The sequence below is a fragment of the Camelus ferus genome, chromosome 9, assembly GCF_009834535.1.
Source record: "Camelus ferus isolate YT-003-E chromosome 9, BCGSAC_Cfer_1.0, whole genome shotgun sequence".
Taxonomy (NCBI): domain Eukaryota; kingdom Metazoa; phylum Chordata; class Mammalia; order Artiodactyla; family Camelidae; genus Camelus; species Camelus ferus.
The window spans coordinates 69,253,624-69,274,752 of NC_045704.1; the positions used below are offsets into that span (position 1 = coordinate 69,253,624).

Here is a 21,129-nt window from a genome sequence, read left to right on the forward strand (position 1 = left end):
TTGGCAGCCTTCCTTTGATGACACGCCCCCCGCTGAGCAGCGGTAGGCTGACCTAGGAGAAGACCACGAAGGCAGCAAACCAAAGGAGGGTGAAACACAGCAAGCCTGAGATGGCTCACGTCCTGCCTCCCTGGTGCTGTTAGGGCAGTGGCAGTCCCTCAGGTGCTGTGGGTCAGGATAGAGACCCTGAGCACGTGACAAGGTGATGGGCTCTGGTGCTTCATTTACTGAGCACCTACTATGTGCCAGGAGCTGCTAGGTTCTAGGTATAAAATAGTTAAGAAAACAGATGATACTAGTGTATGGTAGCATATGACACAAGACTATGGTCCAGTGAGGTACAGAAGCACCCAGAGAACACAACAAAGTGGTGTGTGCCTACAGACTGTGATGAGGGCTGCAGACAGGCTGTGATGGTAACCAAACACACACACACGCAAACAAAATAAAGGGACTTCATACAGATCATCCTTTAAGGTAATGTCTCCCACTAGAAGTGACCTGCAGGTGGGAATCTAACAGATGAGTTGGAACTTCAGTGGGTGAAAAAATGACGAAATTCAAGTAAGGGGAATATCGTCTATCAAGACCTAGATGCAAGGAGAGCCAGGCATGTTTAAACACATAAAAGGCCGGAGTTGCTGGATGGTACCGAGAGGAGGGAATGGAATGAGATGCTGTCAAGGAAGCAAGCAGTAACCACAGCAAATGTTGGTTCTAGCAAGAGAAACCACATTGTGCTGACTTCACTAGGGGTGAGCTAGAAAGCTCTCCAGCTCTCCCATGATGCCGATGTGCCCATTTCCCTCAGCCGGAGGACCACAACGTAGACCATGACAGCACTGCATTCTTGCTTTCATTCAGGTCTGTAGGTAACCACACATCCGCACTGCGAGCTCATTTCCTGTCTGGTTCGCCGTCGGGCCCAGTGGGAGGAGGGGTATGATTATGGCTAAGTGGGGTGGGTGAAAGCAAAGCAGCGACTTCTTTTGTTCCTTTCCTCTCAGACCTGACATTATCCTGAAGAAGAGAGTACAAAATGACATTGCAGCCCTCCTGCTGGGGAGATGCACAGGCGGTCATGGACAATTGCGAAGCACTGAGCTGACATAGTAGTACCCTGGTGACCCGAATGAGTTAATGTATTGTCCAGAAGCCCTAATTTACAACCAGGGAGAATGTGGGGCATTGAGAGGCAGATTGAATAGGCCCATTTTTGCCCATTGTGATTTCAGTGACAGGTCCAGTTTGCTCCAGTCCAAACTGACTCACCACATCGTGCATTCAAACAATTAAATCACCAACCCTTTGACACACTGTAGAATTTCTGCAAAGTAACACAGCACTGCCACTGCAGGTTCCAGCCTAGCATGCCCTTACTTTCCAGTCCTTCTCTCTTTTCAGGCATTTTGCACTGAAAACCTTCTTTGACACTGATTTTAACACAAGATAAGCATATTGTTGCTTATCTTCTATTATCCTGTGAATACAAAATCTTGCCTACAAACCCGCCATGAAACCAGATATACAACCAAAAATATAGCTGGTCATCTTGATTCTAAGATCTGTACCTCTTTAATTGACCAACACTAAGTCATATCTGTTTGTCTTTTTGTGTGGAACTTGCTTAGTATACAGTAACTATTACATTTATTTTTATCTACTGATGGTAACAAGAGACAACTCTAGTAAAGTATATAGCCAAAGACAACTTAAAAAAAAAAACTTCCACAGCAGTTCATAAAACTAATACAAATTATATCTGAGAAACATTGAGTACTCTTTCCGTCAAAGGACCTGTGGAAAAGTAGTCCCTGTAATGATGGGCGTTCCATGGTTACGTGGGGACACTCCAGAACTTCTGCTAGGCTGGTTTGCTGAGAAACAGCCATGGTGCTACGGGATGGAAACAGGATGGAAATGTGTCTTTCATCACATGAATGAAGACAACCTGGAATGGCAGTCAGAACACTACTGGCAAAGAAAACACAGACAGGTGGCTCCGATAAGAAAGGGAAACAGCCTGTGGCAACAGGACCTGCTAGACTGTGAAAGAAAGACCCTTTGGCCCCACTGGTTTAGCTATGTCTCCAGAACCACAGTGAAGAGGAAATGAAAGTTGATTATGGTACTAACTATACATCATTTATTATTTGTTATGCAAATATTTTTAGTGAAATTCTCTATGACGCTCATTACACAGTCTGGGTGCAGTAATTCAGGATCCTTCTGTCACCCTCATAAGATCAATTTGAAAGAGCCTTCCTCTTCTCCAGACACTGGCATTGGTCTATAATCTAGTGGGCCCTTGAGTATTATATTCTAGATTATTGTGCTACCTGAACAAAATCCTTTTCCAAAGGCTTTTTTAGTGAAGGTTAATTTTTTTCTTGGCATTTTCTACAATATCCAAACCAAGCAGTTAAAGAGTTCTTAGACTGCTCGTTGCCAGCTTCCCACATTATCCTTTTACTTATATGTTCCAAATACACAGGCTAACCAATTCACTTTTTAAGATTTAAAATTTTCTTTGTATTAAAAAACATACAAAGTTATAATAATAGAAGCACATTTATTGAATATAAATTACATAGATATTGTCTGCCTTAAAAATTTTTAGAGCATACGATTGATGACTATGCTTAAGGTAGAGCCTTACAAAAAACTGGTAAGGTTAATATGAAATCCCCAGATGACAAATGCGTGTACATCTGGCACATAAAATTAATTATTTTATTAAGTGTGTATTAAAATCAACAGGATGACTAGATGTCACCAAATCATTTCAACTCGAGAAAAACAAATGCAAAATGACCTGGTGTCCTCCTTAAAACAACGCAATACAATCGATTACTAAGCTGATACCTTTAATAAACTGATTTGCCTAATCAGGACATTTTGGTAGAACACAATTAGACAAATCAAGATATTTCAGTATAACATGAAAATTCTATAAAACAACGGTTATCAAAGTGGGTGACAGAATTACCACATTGTCTTATTAGTCAGGAATATTTTATTCCTAAAAAACAAAACTATAAAGATAGAAGAAAAGGGAAAATTAGAGATTTCTACTCCCTTTTTATAACTACAACTTTTTTGAGAACTCTAATCTCCTTTAGTGGTCTAGTTCTTTGATACTCCAGAGGGAAATTTAGAAGGGACATTTTATAGAAACAGATGTCTATGATAGGTAAGTTTTCACACATGATTATGCTCCTAGGTTACAGATAAACCTCATTCAATAGAGATAAAAGTCTATCTGACATTTTACAAAACAGCCTTCATCCAAACATGCTACCTATGACTTCATCTCAGTCCCCCAACTCTGGTCAAGTACTCCTGCATTCCATTCTAAAAACCTCCTCACGGGAACCTTTGACAGTGCTCTCTTAGTCCCTTTTCTGCAAGTTTCATGCCTTGCTTGCAGTCTTACACGTGCACCTTAATACACGCTATACTGATTGGCTTCCACTTACTGAAACACAAGTCTGTGTCTTTGCAGCTACAATCCAAAAACCAACATTAAAAACCTTAACATGTGTTAGTCATGAATGATACTCACAAAGATGTTTGTTACATTATTTTCTATCATTTTCATTATTTGTCACTTAAAAAATAAAAATTAAAGTATTAATTGAAATTAGTGTTTACTAAATACAGTCTGGAAAAGGACGGCTGTAGGACCAGGAGTAGGGTGAGAGTTGGAGAGAACAGAGAGGAATCAAGAGGCAAGATTTCACGGAAACATCCGCTCACATATGGTGGAGGATATAGAAGATTTGGGCTTTTGCTCAGATAACAGAACCTCAGGTTCCAAGATGGTAGAGGTGACACAGTTCTTTGGGGAAACAAAACCAGGTGCTGTCTATGGAAGAAAGCTAGTGAGACCTGATCCAGAGGATCCAGAATCCAGAGGATAAAGAGTTAACACATAGTAACAAAGACCATAAATGCTGATGTTAGATTCACCTAGGATGATGGCAGATGAAGATTAAAAGTCATAAGCTAAAACTCTTATGAATATGTGGTGATGAGGAGGAAGAACAGAAGAGAATACAGAGCAACGATCCACAAAGCCACCGAATGGGAAGAGTGTGGCTCAGTTTCATGGACTGTGGCCCAAAGACTAGGCATGGTTGACTAGATAACTAGAAGGTAGCGGGCAGTCAGAAGAGTGCTGGGTGCAACCAGTGGCCTAAGAATAGAGATGTGAATGTGTAGCGGGGTGGGGCAGAGGGTAGGCAGGCAGAATGGGAAAAAATGACCTCTTTTTGAGAACATTTAAAAAAAAGCTCCCTTTTTTAAGGGAAAGAGATATTTTAGTTAAGGCAAAGAAGTAGATGCAAGATTCTAGGATAATATTATGGTTGTCAGTAAGTAGGTAAGAGGCTATGGGTTTCAGAGGGCAGAGTAAATGAGAAAGAAGATACTCTAAGAAAGAGCAAAGTTAAGTCCTACTGGAAGGAATTAACCTTCAACAATGATGCAGGATTTATAGAATAAAGTCAGAAGCAAGTTCAGTCAGTAGATGCCATTAACTATTAAGGCCATTTTAACTATTCAGGATTTTGTTTTATACGATGTTCCTGCAAATTCTTATGGCATGAGAGGCTTCAGATTCAAGGTTGGCAGAAGAACTTTATCATTTATGCAGCCTTTAATATACGAATTAAGTTGTTTTGTTCCTGCACTATTTCATAGTTAATCCTCAAATACATTCTTTGAGAAAATTTCTATCAACCACCACTGACCTGGAATACTCTGAGGCAAAAGAAAATACATGTAGCCAAGATTTTGTCCTTTATTTGTTTTTTGAGTTAATTAGCTATTTGTTGGTAAATCCAACCAAAAGATAAGCTTTCTAATATTGGAAATCTTGAGAATTAGACAAAAATTACACTCTTGATTTTTTGTTTTGAGTTGTTTGTTCTGGTTATTATCTCTAGAGCCAACATAAGCCTACTCCTATTTCTGCTTGGTCAGATGACTGGCATTTTTGTGTGCCCAAAGATCTGTACTTTCATCACATACAAGTTACAACACAAAACTCCTGTTTGTCTATTCTAGGAAATTACTAAGAAAACATAACCCCAGTCCTTCACTCTACACTAGGGACCAAAATAATTTCACAGCTGATTTAAAACTCTTACCCTCATCTTCATGCCCCAAGTGCAATGTGACCTGTCTAGCCAGGAAACTGACAGAGCATTCTCTCCCTTCCTGTTTCTGCCGTGAGTTCCCCAGCTCTCAGCAGTGGTCTGTTCCCATAGTTAACCTCACAGACAAGATAAAGCTTTCTTGTCCAATGAAGCAAGAAGAAAAAAAATCTCTCTCTGAAAATGTATCTCCATCTCAATTTTTTTCCCAGAAGTAGATATTAATCCTGCTCCTTTGCCCACTCAGCCAATAGCCAAGAAACCTCATGAATATAAAAACTCTTGGTAATTTTCCATGTTGCTCCCATCAAACTATTTCACTACATATGACTAAAATGGAGTGGGGACTAGAAAATGGTATGTATTCACCTCTGGAGTGATCTCATATATTTTCTGAGCATGAGATCCCACAGGCTTCTCTTACGTGCAATTCAAAGATGCCTAAAAAAATGACTAAGTCTTTATGGTTCAGTTAAAATGTAAAAGCTCTTTCTTCTACTATTCAATACCCACTGCAACACATACTGCTTGCAATGTGAGCTATATGGTACAAAAGCAATTTCTCAGCCTCAGTGAGAGATCCTTTTAATCAAATCACTATCAGAAGTGCAGTGTCTTTAGGGCCGTGATAACATCACCCAATTTCTTTGCTTATGGATGGGATTGTGACTTGCCCAAGTTCATATAGCTGCCAGCAGAGCTGCGAAAGACTGCAGCTCTTCCAGACCCGGCCCAGCATTTACTCATTTATTCCTTTACACTCCATGACAGTCCCCAAACTCAGCCTCTCCACCCCCTGCCAAACTGCAGGCTCCCTAATCTATTTCAATCAGTGGCTTGAAATTATTTTGAAAAGAAAAGCAGATCTTCAAACTGTAAGCCTGAAAAAAAATTGGAATTGAACAGTCAACAAATATTGACTTGTGCGATTACCACGTGCCAGGCACTGCGGAACAAAATTAGTAAGATGGAAGCAGTAGAGGCAGAAAGGCAGTAGGCTTTGTTCACACAAAGAAGTTCCAGAGTTTGAGCTCATTACTTGAAGTGACAAGGGGCTCATGTGCTGGTAGGCAGCTAAGACTGAGAAGTCCAACCAATGAGTCGAGAAAACGTCAAAAGCTGAAAAGCAAAACAAGGAAATCTACGAAATCCTTAAAGATCAAAAGAAAACCAAAAAACAAAGACCAACCAAACAAAAAAACCTTGATAACATCTCTTACACAAATAAATGATTCATGTAATTTGAAAATGAACCATCAAGTCCTCAAATTTTTTTTTGAGTGTGTTTAGGTGTTTTTAAGGCTGTTTATGTGAGTACCAGTAAAAAAAGGCTTCTTTTCAAAGTATGCATATGGTTACGATTAAATTGCAGTATAAACTTGGACTGAGAAAATGGTTTATTTTGTTAAATGAAATACTGAGTAAATAGAGTATTAATTTTTTTAAGCACTTCGAAAATCTTACAAAGATACAAATAACTTTACAATATCAGATCAGGAAAATTTAGCAGCATAAGTAGTAAAAGAGTGAACAGTTTTAGAAGTGGACATTAGACATAAATTTGGATTTTGGTAGAATTACTACAAATTATTATGCAGTCTTCAGAACTGTACAGAGAAATGCTAAATGTTTAGCCAAAACTAAATTTGAGTTAATAAAGACAGTACAATTGTACTACGTGCATGATTTTAAAGCTTGGTATGCTTTATAACTCATTTTTGTTTCACACAATCTGATTTTATATTTTACTTTATTAACTTACATGCTTTTAAATTTTAGTAAATCAATAATATTATTGGTAAAAATATTTTATATAAGAAATACATCTAGCATACATTTCTCTTCTTTAAACCAAACTACAAAGAAATATCTACCATGGTGGTCTGCATTTTCTTCCTCTTTTTTTTTTCCTTTTCTTTTTCTTCTTCCTTTCTGTTTTGTTTTGCTTTTTGCTTAGGAATTATGATGAGGTAGATATTGTTACAGGTAATTCTGTTTTAAATTGGAGAGACTGAAAACTTTGAAGTTCAATTCCCAGTGTTGTACTTCCTAACGCTTTTATCATGGGCAATGTACTTTTCATTTTTTAGGATTAGATTCCACAACTCTAAAGTGAGGAAATGATACTTCGTGTTTAAAATTGTGACCGGCATTAGTGATGAAGTATGTATGTTACCCAGCATAGCAACTGGCACAATGATGGGCAGTTATTACTGATGAATTTAGACATCATAATTGTGATACCCTGACTGATAAACACTGGCAACATGTAATTCTAAAGGACATGAAGCTGGGCTTTAATACTACTCTCTTGGGTGTGTTTTATTTTTTGAGGGAGAGGAGTGGGAAGGGAAGGTTAGCAACAACCAAAAACCTATTTAGGAAAAGAGGCGTGGTATGCTTAATAAACGTGGACAAAATGAACAACAGTTTGTGCGACTTTGGGACCACATCTCTACCCTTCATTTTTCTCCCCAGTGAACAGACTGAGCAGATGATGCTGGATAATTAATGATTCAGAGATTCTCTGGCATTCAAGGACGCTATGACTTAACAATTCAGTTGTGTTTATTGGGAATGCTAAAGAATGCCAACTCTAATTTCTTCTACCATTATCAGATTTCCCTGTAAGATTAGAAGGCTGTTCCATTGGTGACTGGAAGTAAATCTTAATATAAATCAGAACATCACAGGAGATGTACAGAAGTTCCATAGTTAGAACTATGAGAAAGAAATATTACCCTTGGAGAATTCAAATGTGTGATTTGATAAGTCTATGCAATCAATCACTGATAGACTTTGACAGATTTGGTCACCTGCTTTTTCAGACTCAGCCAACATGGCCTACAGAGCATGGATTTTAAATAAGAATAATAACTTAAAGTAAGTATTTTGATGGTTGCCTTTTCTTAAACAAAACAAAACAAAACAAAAGAAAACAAAACCCTTTTCTGGCATGTGTCCTTTACTTACATGGCTGATTTTTACGGATTATTGAAAAATTTAAATAATGTCCACTTCTCACATGAAATTAAATAAAATATTATGATGTATATGATAGAGAAACAACTGAACTGAGCTCATTGTGGGGCTTGGCCCTAGAAATACCAAGAGCCACTATCTGGAGGGAATAGACATCTAAATGCAAATAATTACAAGATAAGGTGACATGTGCACTGACAGGAGTATGATCGTCCTTCTCTCATATCTAGTTCCTCTTATGAAAATTCTAGTTGACATCTGAACACCTTTTTGTGTCTGTAAAACTTGCCCATCTGTGAATCAGTCCTTTTGAGAATATAGAAAAAGTGGATCCTGGGGGTTAGAGAGAACCAAAAAAAGAGAAATAATACATACATAGGCACAGGTTTAGGAATTTTTGCCAGATAATCTTTGGAAAGACAATATAAAATAGGGCCTTAGAACTGACCCTTAGAAAAATTCACTTATTCATTTTTCCTGAGACATACTAATTGAGCTCCTACTACACACAGGCTACTGTTCTAGAAGGTCGAGATTCAGGGGCATATGAGAAGAAATAAAAAAAGGTCCCTATCCTTATGAAAGTTACACTCTAGAGAAGACATATGTTTTATGAGGAAAGGAACCCTGTGTGTCTAGTTGAATACTGTGTTCCAAAATAGTTTGCAACACTTGGTATATAGTCAATAAATATTGGTAGAATAAAATTTTTAAAATAAAGGAACAACTTTGACAGTTGTGAGTACTACTGGAGTTTGTGGTAGGGGACTGCCTTCCACATGATGGCCAAGGAGGCCATTGTAAGATGGTACTATCTGAATCAATAGCTTGTGCTCAAATCTCTCATTTCTTTGTAAGATAAAATTACATGAATATTAGAGGATTTGATACTGTCCCTCAGAGCTTAGACACTGTGACATCTTTTTCTTTGCTTTCTCAGTTTGGGTAATTTCTGTTACCCTGTCTTCAACTTTACTGATTCTTCTCCCTGCTGTATCAAGTCTCCTCCAAGCCTACCCAGTGAATCCCTCATTTCTGAAATACTAGTCTTCATAGATTTCTACTTGGATTTTTACAACCCACCAATACAATTCCAGATCTTTTCATAAATTTTTCCACTGGTTTTTATTTTGTTTTTTTTTTGTGTTTTTCCTTTCATGTTGATCATGGTAATTTTAGAGTCTCTATCTAATAATTCCAGTTCTATCTCTGGATTTGCTTCTGCAGGAAACTTGCAAGAAAACTCTCTTGACTTGGGTCACATTTTTTTCTCGTATCTTATAATTTTTGATTGTGCATCAGATAGTTTGTGTGAAAGAATAGTAGAGACTTCAATAAATTAAAGTTATCCTAGGAAAGTGTACACCCTTCTACTGTCAGGCTGCTAATAATGTACGAGCCCGAGTTGATCAACTGTGTAGTTAAGCGGAGTCTGGGCTTTGCTGTGGTTTTACTAGATCTTGTTCTCCACTGGCTTCAAATGTCTTGACAGCTGGATTAGAACTTTGTCTTCAGCAGGACTTTGGAACTGAGCCCCAGAAAGACTCCAGAATCTCTTTATTATGATTAATCCAACCACCAACTTTCCAAACCATGGGATATCACTTGCTTCTTGCAGACTAGCTGCTAGTTTTTTGTGTTGCTGGTAAGTTCTCTTTGCTCTCTAGTTCCACACTGGCTTTCTGTGCTTCAAAATACCTTTCTACTGAGCTTGCCTTCCAAAGGCCTTCAAAAGAGCTATTGCAGCACAACAGATGAAGGCCTAGAATGCCTTGGAGAACTCCTCTTAGGGCTTTTTCCCCACTCCAATCTCTGCCGTTTAACTAGAGAAGGTCTTGCTTCCATTAGAGATAACCTCTGAGCTCTGCTGCCCTGGCCCCATATTTGGGAGGCAATTCAATGAAATAACATAAGAAAGAGCTGGTTGCTAATGTCTGACAAGGGATTCTCACACATCATGCCACTCCAAACACATCCATTAAGTGTCCTTTAAATATTTCCTGGTTTCTCTGCTGTGACTTCCTTCCCCTCCCCTCCCCTCCCACCATTCCTTTAGGGTGCAGAGCAGTGAGTCTGCCTCTCCTAAGAAGAGCTTATCATTCCCTGGAATTTAGTTCATTTGGGTTAATCTGCATTCTCAGACCTCTGATAGGTTTTTAAAAATCCAATTTTGCTGTTTAACTGGTTTGCTCTGGTTGTTAGGGTGGAGTGGTAATCTCTCCTGGCTTTCTTTCTCCTAACTAGAAGCAGAAGTCCTGCCTGAAATTCAAAGTCATGATCTAAACATACTGTATCTATCCTGGCTGAGTCTGTGCTGGGAAGGTCTTGGAAGGTGTTAAGCAGAGATAAGGTAACAACTCTGAGTCTTGAAACATGACACAAAACCCTGGAGCTGAATGGTAGGTATGAAGGTATATTAAATATAAAGTATTTGAGGTGTAATTATAGTCTGGGTAACAACAATAATTATTGTTACATGTCATTTTTCATGTTGATGTCCAAGCTATTTTCCAATAACTCACTTAAAAACTTATTGCACATATAGCTTTTCCAGTCCATAAATGTGTTAATTTCCTGTATTAAGACACTTTCTCCCTCTCCAACTTTGCAACCCAAGAGCCATAACTAACTTTAAAATTTAAACGACATCAAGCACAAAACAGTCACTGATTATTTTAATATTGGGGATTTTTAAAAGACACATTATGAAAAAAAATTAAAATGCAAAAAGCAGCACTAAGTTAAATTAAATTATTTATTATGGAAAGATTAGTCAATCTAGTTACTTTCCTAAATTTTTATGAATAAAATATTACACAAAATTTCCTTTTGGGTAATCAGTATATAGATCAGAAACTCCCCAAAGACACTATATTAATAGTTAACTCATTCCTTATTAATGCCCTAGGCATTTTAACAACATGCAAAGTGAAATATCTACCTCAAAAATGACTTTAATGATAAGTTATTTCTTTGCTTCATGTACACAAAGGATAATTAGTTTAGGAAAAAATCTCAAAGGGAGAAAAAAATAGCCAACTGTGAAATTCACGAATACTTTCCTTGGATTGGGTACAAATGCTATTCAGGCCAATACCAGGGATGCATAAATTCTTTCTATCCTATTTACAATCCAGTCTTGATTAGTTAGGAGCTCATTTTCCAGTTTGTGAATTATCTAGGTCTTTGATTCTTCTCTTCCTTGTGGCTGACTGCCGTTTCCACTTCTCTGCGCATTAGCACCTCCACCAGAAGGGGAAGAAAATTCAGGTGAAGAGAAAAAGTGCATCATATGCGGACATTTTTAAGTACCCTGAAGCTTGATTTAAAAAATAATAATAATAATAATGTTTTCTATTGTGAGTGTATGTACCTCAGACATTCTGTTATAAATCTGAAGTTTTACCACTTACAGCCTGAGAAATATCCTTGGGAAGTTATCTTCATCTGAATATCAGATTGTAATATGAAATGGGAATGATATTCATGCCTTCTCTACAATGTTATTGTGAGATCAATTCAGAGAAATATAAATTTGTTTACGGCAAATGGCAATACAAAATTAGTAAGTTGTTAGGTTTTGAATTCATAAAACCTCTTTGTTAATTCTTGCTTCTTTTTCTTCCCTTAAGATTCGGGGCTTGCCTTAGAAAAAGGCTCACTGCCAAAAGATATGCTTTTTTTCTTTCTCTTCCTTTATTCTCCTTTTTAAAAAATCTTCCCTTTTCTTTTAACATGGTTATGAAATGCACTTTTGATAGAAAAGTAGAAGAGACCGGTAAAAATACTGTCTTTACTGATGAATTTCATACATCAGTTCTTCCCCATCTGCTATTAAAATCGGTAATTACAAGTTGCCTGTATTAATACATAGCCTTACCCAAATACATGCATTCTAATTTGTATTTCATGAATGTGATTCTTAAAATTAAGACATATCCCACAGAGTACAATTTTAAGTAGAGAGTTAATTGTATACATGTTTGTTCTTTTAAAGAACCTCATTTGTGATATTTTAAGGATAAAATATCAAATCCACCTGGTGATTAAGTTAGAAGTCCAATGCCTCTCTGCCCATTCTCCTTTTAGATGGTTTACAATTAATTAAATCATATTTGTGGGTCATAGATATTGCCTTAAATTTCTGCTTAAGCTGAAATCAATTAGTCAACCATAAATAATGGTTGAAATAGGAAAATATTTATTAAAGTAGAGTATACAAACCTTTAAAACAATACTAAGCATTTTTTTAAAGTATCTTAAAAAATAAAGAGAATACTTTCAAGTAAATGTCTTAGAAGACCTAAGGAGGGAAGCATGAAATTAGCTACTTGTGAAAAACAAATGTCTGGAATACTTCCTGTAAGGTACAATGTTAAAGAATAAAATGCCTTGTGGCAAAAAAGAAAAAAAAGAAAAGAAAAGAAAAAAAAAAAAAGAAAAAAGAAAAGAAAAAAGGAAAAAAAGAAAAAATGAAAAAAAGAAGCTGGGGAAAAAAAGACTGTAATTATCAGGAAGCCAAAAAAAACAAGAAAAAACAAAAACAAAACCAACCTAGGAAAGGATAAGCAGTTTGAAAGAAAGTTAATGCAACACATATAATTATAGTATCTTATATTAAATAACACTTTTTATTTAGCAACCTCCTAGTTTTAGCCTCTCATAAAACATTGGTGCTTTACGAAAAAGTAATAGATTAAATGGGCCCTTCAAGATAAAAAAGATACGTTTTAGGTTCTTAACAGCGTCAGAGTTTTGGGGGAAGTGGGGAGCAGGAGATTCGGCTTTATCCTTTCTCTCTCCTAGTTTTCCTAATGCTTTAAGAGAAGGCATTATGAGAGCTGATTCTTCCACAAAAACAGAACACTGACTAATGTGAAATATTATCAGATAGATATCACATAAGTGAGCCACTGAACAACCCTTTTCAGCTATTTGAATATGAATTTAGTTTTTACTTTATGACATGGTCTGGTTATGCAGCAAACATATATAATTTATAAATTTTTTCCATTGCCTCTCTCATGAGCTGCTTTATATCAAGAAAGAGTCTAAATTCAATGCATCATTGCTATTCCCAGGGTCTCTTTCAACATGGTTCAATGTGTTGGATGCTATATTTCCAGACTGAAAGGACAATATTGTAACCCAAAAGGCAGCCTGGTGAATACAAAGTGGAGGAGAATTTGAGGAAAAGGATGTTGTAGGCAGTTAATGCTGTATGTCTAATGTGACTATTTAAAAAGCTTTGATGAATTTTCTTAAGAATTTTACTTTACTGAATGACACAAACCACTAGCATTTTAATCGCCCACAAAGCAGAAGCTTAAAAATCCACCCTACATTTCTTTTGTTTCTTAACACTGCATAAAGTCATTTTTCACCTCATGTTAATTCCATGACTCAATATCAAAGTGAATACTCTCAAAACACAAGAAAATTCCACAGAAGGTTATAGCTGACCAGAAGGCTTGGGCAGTGGGGTAGGGATTGAAGAGCTGAAAGACAGGAGTTTGGTCATTCAACCCAACCTGGGATTAATTCCCAGCACACATCCCATGACCAGTGCTTTTATAATTTTAAACTGAACCTATTGAATCTGTTAAAACAGATTTATTGAAGTGCAATTCTATATATACTATATGTTATATCAAATATAACATGTAATAAATTGCAAATATTTAAGCTTACAATTTTGTGAGTTTTGACGTGTGTATATACTTTGAAACTATCATCACAAACAAGATAATGAGTATTTCTATCATGCCCCCAAATTTCCTTGTGACTCTTTATAATCCCACCCTTCCAACTCTTCCTCCATGAGGAAATCACTGATCTATTTTGTGTCACCATAGATTAGTTAACATTTTTTATAGTTTTATCACAAAATATGTGCTTCTTTTTGGGTAGGAGTCTGGCTTCTTTTACTTAGCATAATTATTTGGGGGTTAACCCATGTTGTATGTATCAATAGATAATCCTTTTTATTGTTGAGTAGCATTTCACTGTATGCATACATACAGTTTGTTGATCTATTCAGCTGTTCAGAAACATTCAGATCACTCAGTTTTCCGCTCTCTATGTGTTTCACTGCGGATAGTTTTTACTGCTGCACCTTCAAGTTTACTAATTGTTTCCTCTGCAGTGCCTAATACACTGTAAATGACTTTCAGCATATTCCCATCTCTTTCAGTATCATTTTCATGTCTGGAAGTTTGATTTAGATCTTTTAACTATCTTCCACGTCTTAGCTTTTCGAACATACAGAACACAGTTGTGAAAACAGCTTTAATGGACTTGCTGACTCTAACATCAATTGGTTCGGACTGATTTTCTTCTCATTTGGGGTTGTATTTCCCCACTTCCTCTCCTACTTTCTTATTTTGGGTTATGTTTTCCTACTTTCTTATGTAATTTTTAATTGGATGCCAGGCATTGAATTTTTGTCAAACCCACTGTATATGATATCTCACTTGATCTTTACAATACACTCCGAGAGTTGTATTGTTATCATACTGGTGAGAAGTTGAGGCTAAGTGGAAATAAACTGCAAGTCAGAGGACATGCTGAGAGTTACATCCATCTGACTCTAAGCCCTGTGCCCTTGGCCTCAAGACACCACCTACTCCAGAAAAGTGAAAACAGAGATTTTTTTTTAGGATAACTGAGTATGGACTGTCTTGCCCACTCACTCTAATATTTTGAATTTCCATGTTATGATTTATTCTTATTTTTTGTAGACTACGATTTATTTTGACCTTTATTTTTTGTAGATTAGATGGATCTTTAAAAAAAATACATAATGTCACTAAATAATTGTCCTGGATTTTAGCAAAAAAGAAAGGTTGGGAAATATTTATGTCGTCCGGAATTCATAAAAAAAAAATTACAGAATCACTCCTTAGGCTGTGGTGTAAAAGGGGAAGAGCATCCTGGGAACACACTAGGCTTCCCTTCAACGTCTGGCCCAGCAGTTTCCTAGTTTATTTAAAATCCATCGGCATGGGAACATGTAGAAATTGACAAAGACAGGGACTTTGTGAGCTCAAATAATTCAGATGGAGCAAAGGAGGAGTCCCTCCAGTGCACAGGCTCTTACACTTCTGTTGGTGAATACTCTTTCTGGGACACGGGGAGAGAAGAACCAAGGGGATGTTTCTGTTTCACAAGCTCTGTGGTAGGAATGCAAAGGTGATGAACTTGTACTGGTCATTGCAACCTGACAACACCTATATTGTAGTATCATTTGTTACTGAATTTTATTTCTCTGAACAGATTGAGTGGGCAACAAAATCCTCCTATTTCTAATTAGTTGGAGTTGATTATAGATACTCTGAAAAAAGGATGCCCATTTCTGCTGAGTCCGCCTCTGAGGCGCCTGTAAGCAGGCTGTGCAGGGGTTGTGAGGTGAGGAGCGTCCACTGAATAAGCAGGCAGCACCCTCCCTGCTGGGAGGGCACCTGGATCGGACTCAGTCCTTCGACTTCCCGATTTTCAAACACAGAACTTAAAATGAGGCCAGGTAACAGGGCAGGCCAAGGCCCACACTGAGTCACTGACACTGTTTTCTACAGACAGCTCCATCCCTGCAAAGCAGAAAGAGCTGAGCCATAAAATGTTCTTGACTGGGACTAATGACAAGATAATGACTGACTGATAGCAGAACTTCCTTTGTCAAAAGAAAAGATTTTGGAGGTTTTTGACAGTGTGCAGTTTAGAAAGCTCAATATAATTGGCCTATCTGAGTGGGTGGGCAAGGGAGGACTGGAACATGTTTATTCTTAATTCCTCGGGTTCTTTACAGCCAACAGAGCACCTCCTCATGGTGTAATGGAAAGGTTTCCAGTCCCAGCACGTTCACTTACTAGCTGTGTCGTCCGGACACTTAATGCAATATCTCTAAGCACTGGTTCCCTCATCTGTAAAGTGGAGAAAACCTCTGATTCACAGATACATGAAGCTCTTAGTGTAGTTCCTGCCATACATAACAGGCTCTAAAAAAATAGGAGTTTTATAAATATTTAATGACATATGTCAAGGGTCATGAACGATATTGATTGTAAATGTAGTAGAATCAACTGATGAACTTTATAAAAAATATAAACACACATACATATGCATATCTATATGCATATACTTACACAATACACACATAGATATATATTCACTGTATCGATGCCAGAATTTCTGGAATGACTGGAATACTATAGGGCCTGATCATAAATACCCTTTTTGAAGCTCTCCAGGAGATTCTAACATGCAATCAGAATTGAGAAACACTGAACGCAGGTTATTAATCTGAGGTCCTTAGAATCCTTGATGGAAAACAGGAATTTCATGAACTCGGATGGAAAGAATTTAGATCTTTATTTTCACTAGCCTCTCACTGAAATGTCACACTTCCTCCAGCATGAAGCAACAAATCACAGTGACATTATCAATGCCTGTAACTTGGCACCAACAGAAACCACAGACAATCACTGTCGACTTGCTGCAGACACCTCAAGGTGTCACTGACAGTCACCATTATATCAACATTGCAGTGGTTATTAGATCTGGCCCTAGACTTCCTTTTTAGTGCATTACTAAAGAGTAACATATTTTACTGTATCATATTTTAAAAAAATATTTTGAAAACTTTAATATGATGGAAATCTGTTGTAACTTTCTGGATTCAGGGCTATGTACTCAGAAGCAATATTCTGAAAAGAGGATTTTAGGCTTCACCAGGGTGCCCACGGAGGCCATGACACACATACAAAGTTAAGAATGCTGTATTTACAGGCTACTGGTCAGGAAAGCACCTTCAGAATGCTGATGAAGAGCAACTTCTTTGAAGTCATTTTGAACATAATGTGCACAATGCTGATGCCTCAGTAACAAACTGAGAAAGGGTTTCAGTAGAAACAAGGTGTCTCCTAACAGAGGTATATTTACATATCAATAGTTCTTCCTTTATCAATTTCTCTAACAAAGCCATCACTCCTTTTTCTATATATTCACCAGCTGATTCATTGCTGAATCCCTATCTTTTGCCTAACTCTTACTGCCACAAATGATAGAAAATGTCAGTCTTTGCTTGCTAATTCAGTGCATTCAGACAAAAAGCAGCATGTATTTTTTGGTAAAAAAAAAAAAAATTTGCAAGCCTAAAATACATGAGTTCTAAAGATTTTGCAGTGAGAATGAAAGGATTCACTTTAAAATTGATTTCTGTAAGTCCTAATTACACAATAACATTTCGTAATAAGCACTGCAGAATCTCAGCTTAGGAAGGAAAAAAAAAAACTCTTAGTAATAAGTTGTCACTACAATGATCAGTGTGCCAAATTTAATTTGCAGACAAATAAAAGGAAACCTTGAAAGCCAAGCATAAGTCTAGTACAAGTGTAGGCTTTGGTGTAATTCTGTGACAGTTAAGAAACAAGGCCTTAAAATATATTTCAGCGGGTCTTAATGTCTTTATACTCAAGATGTTCCTCCAGATGCCTCCTCTAGTTCATGGTCAGCTGGTCCCTGCTCTCTTTGGAAACAGAGATGTTATCTGCTCATGTCAGCTGACCTATATGCCCCCCAGCACAATTTCTTTTTCAGAGAAGTTAGCCCTTGCTTAGAAGCTGCCATAATGGGTTGAATTATCCAGTCCCTGTCATTAAGGGTGGCAGCCCCGCACTCGAGAATGATATGGGAAAACTCTGGCGAGAGTGATAATTAAACTTGGAAAATGAAGGGTCACCTTCTTTCATTCAGCTCATTGGCTTTGGCGTCAGAGTAATTCCAAAACAGTGGGGGATATGCTGCTGTCAGCGTGGCAATATCCATGTGCACACACATTATTTCTATAGGTTCAAATGGGAATGCCATTTTAATTGCATTTAAAATGTTACCTTTGATATGGGGAGTAAAAGTGTTAGAAATTAGTTCTAAGAATACAGAAAAAGAATAATGAGTATAATATAACTGGTGAAAGAATGAGAAACAAGAAAAGTATGTACTATTTTCTCAGAAGAAAAAGCTTCTGGAGAAGAAAATTGTTTCCAGGGAAATTGAAAAGAACATTTAAATGTGTTTAAGTCTTTCTACTTGGCTGTGGAATCACAAAGCAAAGGTTCCGTCTCAGCTTTCTTGTCTACTTACTGTCATTTTTTTGGAGGTCATTATTGTAACATCTTACTCCTGCTCAAGGAGGCTAGAAAAGTATCAGGTGAGCTTAAGACAAGTCATTGGTAGAAGTTACTTTCCAGAAAAAGGAATTTTTTTCAGAGACATTGGCTTATCTAAGTATTATTGAAGGAATATTTGGGAAATTATATTTCATACTGTTCTTATTTTGCATTAATATTAAGTGAAACTGAATTTTCAAGGGCCTGAAATGATATTGCAATATAAGCTGGTATACAAGTGAACATTAGTATTAGACAGGGGCATGAATGCTAAAAGCAAATTCCAAGTTCAAATTCTGGCTTCACCATATAATAGCTGTAAACTTTGGTTATGTTACTTAACTCTGTGCCTCAGTTTCCTCATCCATAAAATGGGGCAAATAATAGTAGCTGTCTCATAAAGTTGTTGAAAAATTAAATGAGTGTTAAAATATATAAAGCATTTAGACTCATACCTGCGCACAGAGTGAATACTGTGTAAGTGCTCACACTTATTACCATTATTATTGTTATTGCTATTTTATGCATGTTCAGTACCCAGCATAGTACTTAACACTGTAGACTAAGTTTAAAAATATATTAATAATTATTTTTATGAGTGACCACTTTTTGTCCTCGTCACTCTGAGAAAAGCTTCCTAAAAAATGTAGATTCTTTAAAGCACAAGTAGTTCAACAAAATTGCCATTAGAGTTGGCTGTATAATGTGCAAACAGAGATAACTGCAACATCATATTCAGAAAGTGAAAAATTCCTAATAAGCAGAAGCTACAGGTTTCAGATGGCCTTTATAGTTCCCTTCACATCTGAAGGGTGGAATTGAGGAAGATAAATTATATCCTATGTGATTATATTTTGTCTCAAGATAAGAGAGAATTTTGAAACAACGAGAGCTGTCGAAGACAGAAAAAGAAACTTGATGAGTGTGATATCTGAAGTCCCTTTGTAAAATTTTCTGATTTATCAGCTTGTGGGCAAACAACCACAAAGTTCATTAGATTTTAAAATATTTATCATTCAAATACCTGAAGTGTTCTCATTTGTCTCTGAAGGATCAATGTAGAAAAATCTTTTCTACAACATAAGCATACATTGCTCCAAACCTCAACCTCAGTTCACCACCAGCTCATAGAGAGAGAGAGAGAGAGAAATATGTATGTGTGCATGTGTGTGCATGTGTGTGCATGGGGAAGGGAGCTGGGGGCAGGAAGAGAATGAATGAATGACAGTAAGGAAAACCCTCACCGATTGTTGATGACAAAATACTGTCTGTTGGTTAGAAAATTACAGGCAACATATACAAATCCACAAAGCAATGAAATATTACACGTAAGCTTGATTTTACTGTAATGTTTGTGCACAGTGCTTTAGAAGAAAAAAAGGATTTCATAAAAGATACTTGACTCATTCAGAATAAAGGTCTTAAAATTATTTGGTAAATTATTTCCCACTGAAAAAAATATAAATAAACTATATAAGAAATTCTGCTTCTGCCCCAGCTTCATATTTAAAATGATTTACAGTCTGCAATTTCTTCCTAAGGTCATCACCTTCATAAATACTATCCACATACAGTGAAAACCAACTCAATAAAATGAGTATTTCATTTCTCTTCCCCCTGCTTATGTAGATACTTCTTCCATCTACATGGCACCCATTTATAACAAAGCCTCGCATTGTGTGGATTTTTATGAGTTCTTGAGCTTTTCTCTCTTTTTTATCTTTCTATGCATCAGCAAAGCAACTGGCAGATTCTTTAATAAAATATATTATACACATTAATATTTATAAGCCTATGAATTGGATGTTTAAATAAACATCCACCAACTTGTGCCAATTCTTTTGTTTTAGACGTTAAATCACACTTACGTTGTCTGGAAAGTCAGCTTTTAGTTCAGTGATACTTTGACACCAATATGCAGCCGTTTTTTCACTGATGAGTTCAATATTCAGGAAGGAGCTTTGTCCAGGGCCATACATGGGGCCAGAGGTGGTTCCCCGGATGATTCTGGGTGAAACATTTGTCACTATGTCCTGTGAAAAGAGTAAAGATATTGGATCTCTTTTCAACAAAGAAAACCTGTTTTCTTTATTCTATGCTCATTTCCATATGACTATATTCTACTAAGTCCCATCTCACATTAATATATTTTAAATTACACTTGAACACACACTACTTTCAAATAATAAAGTAAAACAATATAGTTGTTAGCTTTATTTAAATTATTCCCTCTAATTGTAAGATTAGCATATTGGAAAAATATGTAAATTCACTTACACTAATTTTGGGCATACACATTTTAATTTGCTTGCAATTAAATAATAAATGAAAACATGACAAGTAAAATATAAGAGTACACTTCAGTCTAGTTAATCTATGTATCTCCAATGAGATTTTAACTCAAGTAAGAGTTAATGTTTGTAAAGAAAAAAAAAAATACTAAAAACTAATTTCAATATAAATCAGCCAAGGAGTACATATTAGCACTCTCGGCTCATCAAACTTTAACATACATTCTAAGAAACTAACTAGGTCAACTCACCTATATGATTCAAACTATAAATTCACACTCAGTGAGAATTATTTTTGCTAAGACTGAAATGAGGATATCAATAACTTCCTGCTAACTATAAACAGTAAACAAATTAACTTGCTTGTTAAGTGTAATTAACAATCCACAACTGCTTCTAAAGCTGTATTAACAAAGAAGAGTTGAACATTCTTACATTACTAAAAACTAAAAAGACACAAAGAAATAAAACGTTTCTTTAGCCAATTTCCAATTAAAATTAATTTTGAGTAAAGGTCATTTAGTTAAGGATTTA

General features: G+C 36.5%; 1 protein-coding gene across 2 annotated transcripts in view; it reads right to left on the reverse strand.

The window, feature by feature from the left end:
• The window catches only part of DPYD (dihydropyrimidine dehydrogenase), a 720,433-nt gene that overhangs the window by 273,678 nt on the left and 425,626 nt on the right, over positions 1-21,129 (reverse strand). For both annotated transcript variants that reach the window (XM_032487157.1, XM_032487158.1), the window contains exon 14: positions 20,173-20,337. In XM_032487157.1, coding sequence (XP_032343048.1) covers positions 20,173-20,337 — 165 coding nt within the window. The remainder of the gene's footprint in view (positions 1-20,172; positions 20,338-21,129) is intronic.